The sequence below is a fragment of the Cryptomeria japonica genome, chromosome 11 (genome assembly GCF_030272615.1).
Source record: "Cryptomeria japonica chromosome 11, Sugi_1.0, whole genome shotgun sequence".
Lineage (NCBI taxonomy): Eukaryota > Viridiplantae > Streptophyta > Pinopsida > Cupressales > Cupressaceae > Cryptomeria > Cryptomeria japonica.
In genome coordinates, this window is record NC_081415.1 from 23,075,709 (window position 1) to 23,081,326 (window position 5,618).

At 34.3% G+C, this 5,618-nt stretch overlaps 1 protein-coding gene across 1 annotated transcript; it reads left to right on the top strand.

Annotated features, from left to right (window-relative positions):
* The first annotated feature begins 803 nt into the window (after positions 1–803).
* LOC131060315 (putative oxidoreductase TDA3) lies at positions 804–4,943 on the top strand. The gene is made up of 2 exons (XM_057993492.2): positions 804–1,901; positions 4,387–4,943. The coding sequence occupies exons 1-2, from the start codon at positions 1,136–1,138 to the stop codon at positions 4,767–4,769; spliced, it is 1,149 nt and encodes a 382-aa protein (XP_057849475.2). The 5' UTR covers positions 804–1,135; the 3' UTR covers positions 4,770–4,943.
* Positions 4,944–5,618: the final 675 nt, after the last annotated feature.

Consider the following 5,618-nt stretch of genomic DNA (forward strand, 5'->3'; position numbering starts at 1 on the left):
AAAGGAAGCATGATAAGATCTAAGGGAAGAACAAAGTCTCTTGATAAATTTAAAGTAAAATGTTGGAACTCTAGAATGACCATATCAAGAAGAATCGTAAAAAAAGGAAGGCAAAAAATGTTTGACAATGACTCCAATGCAAAAACTTCTAATAAAAATTATCAAGATATTTTATGTTCTTTTTTCCTATTCATACACACGATGATACACAACTTGTTGATTTTGATGTTTCATAGCTTTCCATAAAGAATGCACAACGAAGAAGTCTCTTTGAAAGACAATACATCTTATAAAATGAGCAATAGAAGGGTCAAGCTCAATGTTTTAAATAGAAAAGAGAAAATCCTATTAGACTTCAGGTTTGATCAAAATGTTCTTAAATGCATATGATTAATGCACTGCTCTAGAATAATCTTAAAGGAAGAAAGACAAAAAATAGTTTGATGATGATGTCAAGATATTTTTCTTTTCTTTTTTCTATTCCTACAATTGATGATGCATGGCTTGTTGATTTTGATGTTTCATTTCATATAGCTTTCAATTAAGAACACACAAAGAAGAAGTCTAATTGAAAGACAATGAAGAAGCCTATTTGATTGGGTGTGCTGCCCATAAGCTATAGTTAGCCTTGTGAATGTTAAAATTGTCTTATTCTTCTAAAATCAGAAATAAAAAGATCAAGCTTAATAATTTAAATAAAAAGATCAAGCTTAATAATTTAAATAAGAGAAAGAAATTGTATTTGATATATGAATAAATATTGTTTACAACAAAGAAGCTTGCATGATAGAGAGGAAATACTAAAATATGCATTCCAATTAATTTAGTTGATGATTACAGTTGGCTTTACATGAACATGACCGCCTGTGAACATACTCCAAATACATAAAACAAACCCATCAACAGAACGTACCCAAGCATTGATGTCAGTTAGAACACTGTACCTTATCACACTGTAACAAATACCACTTCCTGCTCTCCACCTCGTCATCCCACAACCTATATTTTAAACCAAAAAAAGCAATATAACCACCATGATTCAATACACTAATCATCAGATGCACACCATTTCCGATCCCATGTCTGCTGGGGGACCAAATTTTTTCCCAGACTATATAACATTCTTCTCATCACAATGCAATCCTCTTCAACCGCAACTGCAAGCCCTAAAAATGTAATAGTCTGCGGGGCGGGCGTAATAGGCGTCTGCACGGCCTATTTCCTGGCGCAGAAGGGCGCCCATGTGACCGTGGTGGAAAAATCGGCCCCCGCTTGCGCCGCCTCTGGAAAGGCCGGCGGATTCTTAGCCCTCGACTGGTGCGACAGCGGCCCGCTTTCTGCCCTAGCCCGACGCAGCTTCCACCTCCATGGTCACCTGGCCGATCTCCTCAGCGGACCGACCGCTTACGGTTTTCGCCCGCTTGAAGCCCTATCCCTAACAGTCCGAGAAGCGGATGCGCCCAAGCGAGGGCCGAATTTGCCAGCGTGGGTCGACGGGTCTGCCACGTTTGCAGCTTCCATTGGGACAACTCAGACGACAGCTCAGCTTCATCCCTATCTTTTCACCCGGAAGATTCTAGATACGGCTGTGGAGAAGTATGGAGTAACTGTGGTTAAGGGCGAGGTTAAGGAGGTGAGGTTAAGTGAGGGTAATGTTGCGAGTGGGGTTGTGGTGGATGATGGAGAGGTTTTGCTGGGCGACTGTGTGGTTTTGGCCATGGGGCCCTGGTCTGCTAAGAGCCCGGTCATATCGGAGCTTTGCAGGATATCGGGGGTTAAGGTGCATAGCATTGTGTTGAGGCCTCAGGTGCCTGAAGCCATAGGACCGCAGGCTTTGTTTCTGAATTATGAGACCGCTGAGGGCGTGTCCATGGATCCTGAGGTGTACCCTCGTCCTACAGGTCAGGTTTTGCTATATGTGTTCATTTTCTTTTGCCAGTTTTCTCTCTTTTTTTCTCCTAAGCATTGCATGTGTTACATTTGAAGTGTTGTTGTAGAGGCATAATAGTTGAGTGATGTACTTGGAAATTTTATTATTAGATGTCAAAATTTTAAAATATATTTTTAAAAATAAATTACATAAAAAAAAAAAATTTAATATAAATTATAAATTTTTTATATTAAAAAATTATAATTTTTCATTAAAAATAGTTACTTGAAGTTAAATATATTTTAGTAGTTTTTTTTAAAATTTGATTAATTCGTATGATTTTCAATGAACACAATAAATTCTGCAACATAAGGTGTCCACTTATGGAATTGTCTTTGCTAACCTGTTTATAGGCTTTGCATTTGTTACACCCTAATTTAAAACAAATTTATATTGTTTAAGAACTTAATACCCACATCCTATTTATTAGACTTCAGATTTGATTGAACTGTTCATTTTTTAAGTAAATGAAAAGTCACAAGGCCATTTTAATATATTCAATTATTTTCTTTATCTTAAGAATTTCAATTGATTTAATTTTCTATTAAATTTCTTTCTTAATATTATCATTCATCTAAAAGAGGAAATTTCATAAGTAAAAGTGTGTACATGACTAATAGTTCAGTGTCTAGACTGAAAAATAGCTCCTCCTTGTTCATCTTGCAAATATTTGATTATTATTGATGGGGTCCCAAATATGATATTTGCTCTTCTTTTCTATGGGTCATAAATTTAAAGAATTTTTTTTTTATAACATATAAAACAATTTTTTCTCTCATATCAAATACATTAAAAATATATATCTTAAAATTGATTTTACTTAAAAAAATCTTCATTTTTAATATTATTTTTTAATTCTTATTTTACATAAATTATACATTTATTAATTATTAAATTATATAACTTAAAAATATGTTGATATATATATTTTAAAAACTTTAATTTTTTTTTAATTCTATCTTGTAATTTTGGGCGAAGGGTTCTTAGGTATGTCCCAAATTCTAGTAAACTTCCCTCTTAATATTATTTCGGTGTTGTTTAATCTCAATTGCTTCACCTAATTACATTTACTGGGGAGTTTTCTTCTTCAGTATAGATATGATGCTTTATTGTCAGTGAATGTTCTGCAAGAAGAGACATTTTCTTATAAGAGCCTTCCATGCAATTTCATTCACAAAATTTTGGAAATTCATAAAAATCTACAGACAATTTAACTGACTTCTATTGATTTCTCAATTTACACAATAACTTTATAAAATTCCTCATCAATACAATACTTTGTTATCCTTATATTGTTATCCTTTGTTGATGGTTCATGATTGCTTCCTCATAGCCTTGGTTGTTTATTCTTTGTAAGGTTGATTTGCTATTTTGCATTGCCTATGCGTTGGTTCCTAGCATTTGGGCTTCATCCCTCTTAGTCTTTACAATCTAATTAGTTGGGCTGCCTTAGTATTTTGGACTGGACTCCTCAGTATTTTGGACTGGACTCCTTGTGTTTTGTTTGAGCTTCATCCCTTGCTTTGTCTTTTTAATGTAAGTGGTTTCAGTTTGCATGGATTCAGTGTGAGAAGAGGTGTAAGCCTTTTAATTAGAGAGAGAGTACGCAGTTCCAGACGAAGTTGCTTTATACCCCCAGATCTTACCACCCCTTCATTTAGGCAAAGAAATATACACATTGAAGAATTTTGTTTGAGTTTTATTTAAACCAACACCCTAAGGTTAGTGCTGTGTATTTAGCATTTATCTGCTCGAAGATTCTAATCTCTTTTTGGATCAATTTGAATCTCATTGCTTTCTTCACATTGATTCTGATATGCTCTGTCCCCAAAACTTAGAGTTTCACCAAGATCTCTGTAACTGAACACACTCGAATGGTTTAGCTAATTCAAAGTGCCATAGTCATTTGTGTGTTGAGTGCATGTGCTTGGGGAAACTCGTTTGATTTCTTTATACTTTTCGAGTCTTTGACTACTGATTATGTTGTTTACAATTGCTGAAAATTTGATTCTGATGCTGTCTCCAAAAGTTTTATCCAAAAATCTATATCAAGCTGATTGTTCTGTACCTCATAAAGATCTTATTGTAATTGAAGTCTATAAAAATAAGTTATAACTGATAAAATAGTTGACATTGTACAGAATAATATATTTGATGGAAAGTAAAACAGATTTTAAAAGCATTCAGAAGTCTTAACAAAATAACCAACAACAGATCACTAATCCGCAGCGAACACTATAGATAGTTGTTATGGCATATATTATCTTGTTGTTTCACAGAAGTTAACTTTAATACGATCAGATCTGAAATCTAGGACTGAACTGAAGGCTGAGATAGAATAAATGGAGGCCTTGATTGCCTAGTTTATGTGAATTCAAAATAATTTTACCCAGCAGTAGTGCTTTAAATGAGTATTTTCAAAATGACAGATTTTGTGTTGAAACTTCATTTAACAGGTGACGTATACATCTGTGGTCCGTCAGAGGAAGTAGAAGTCCCAGATGATCCTCAGCAAATTCTACCTTGTAAGGAATCAATAATAACACTGCAGAAGGTAGCTCAAACAGTCTCAAGTCATTTAGGAAGTGCAGAACTAAAAGCAGAACAGGCTTGCTTTCTGCCCACTTCTGAGGATGGAATACCTCTTATTGGTAAGATTCCCGATATGGTTGGTGTCTATGTAGCCACAGGGCATGGCTGTTGGGGCATATTGAATGCACCTGCTACTGGAGAATCTTTGGCTGAACTTATTATAGATGGAAAAGCAAAGAATGTAGAGTTAAAGCCCTTTGATCCTGCTAGATTCACGAAAGCATCTAAGAAGATTTCTGACTGTTAGCTTTTGTATAATGCTTGTGAACTCTAGCTCACAGTTTTAAATTTTATGGTGGTTGATCTCCAAAATAGTGCATTTCGTGTTCTTTGCAGCTTTTTCAAAGCAGCAGCCAAATTATAATAATAGATATGCAGATCATCTACAAGATGATATAATGCAGAATTTGTGGTTGGCTCACTAACACCTCCGTTAAATTATTATTTGAAAAAAGACTTATATTTATAGGAGGAAAAATAATTTAACTGCTGACAATTAAAAAAAATTGAGAAGAACATCAAGCCAATTTCAAGTGTTTGAATTTGATGTGAAGTTTTTGTGAATATATTGGCAATCCATTTTTCTGAAGGGTAGTAGACAAACTCAGCCAATGGTGTTGAATTCCAATATTTTTAAATCTATCATGAATGCTTATTCATTTGCATAGGATTTTGATTATCACAATATGTCATTTTAGAACCACTTAGTATTTGATACACACTTTCCAACATTCTCCACAACCAAACTGCATAGGAAGTTGCATTGTACTCAATTTCTATGATAGGAAGTCATATGGTAGTCAGTAAACAAATAATTAATCAATTGTTCCAAATTATATAGGAGCTATAGGAGCTAGTTGTATGATTAGGGGAGTTTGATCAATGCAAAAGTTTTGGGAAAGCAATACTATTTGTTGTCTTATGAGTAAATTTCGTATATTAACTGGTGTTAAAATCTTGAAAAGGTTTAGATGTTCTACAAGCCCTCTTTTTGGCGTTTCAAAGTTTTTGGTTGCTGTGCATACACATATTATTGTTATCCTAGATTTTTGAAATTTTTGGTTCCCCCTTTTAGAAAGCAAGTTCTTGTTTGAAA

Bases quoted from the DNA above. Each gene is read 5' to 3' on its own strand.
- LOC131060315 (XM_057993492.2), top strand. From the start codon at position 1,136: ATGCAATCCTCTTCAACCGCAACTGCAAGCCCTAAAAATGTAATAGTC. The intron at 1,902-4,386 runs GTCAGGTTTTGC...TTCATTTAACAG, and splicing joins GGTGTACCCTCGTCCTACAG to GTGACGTATACATCTGTGGT.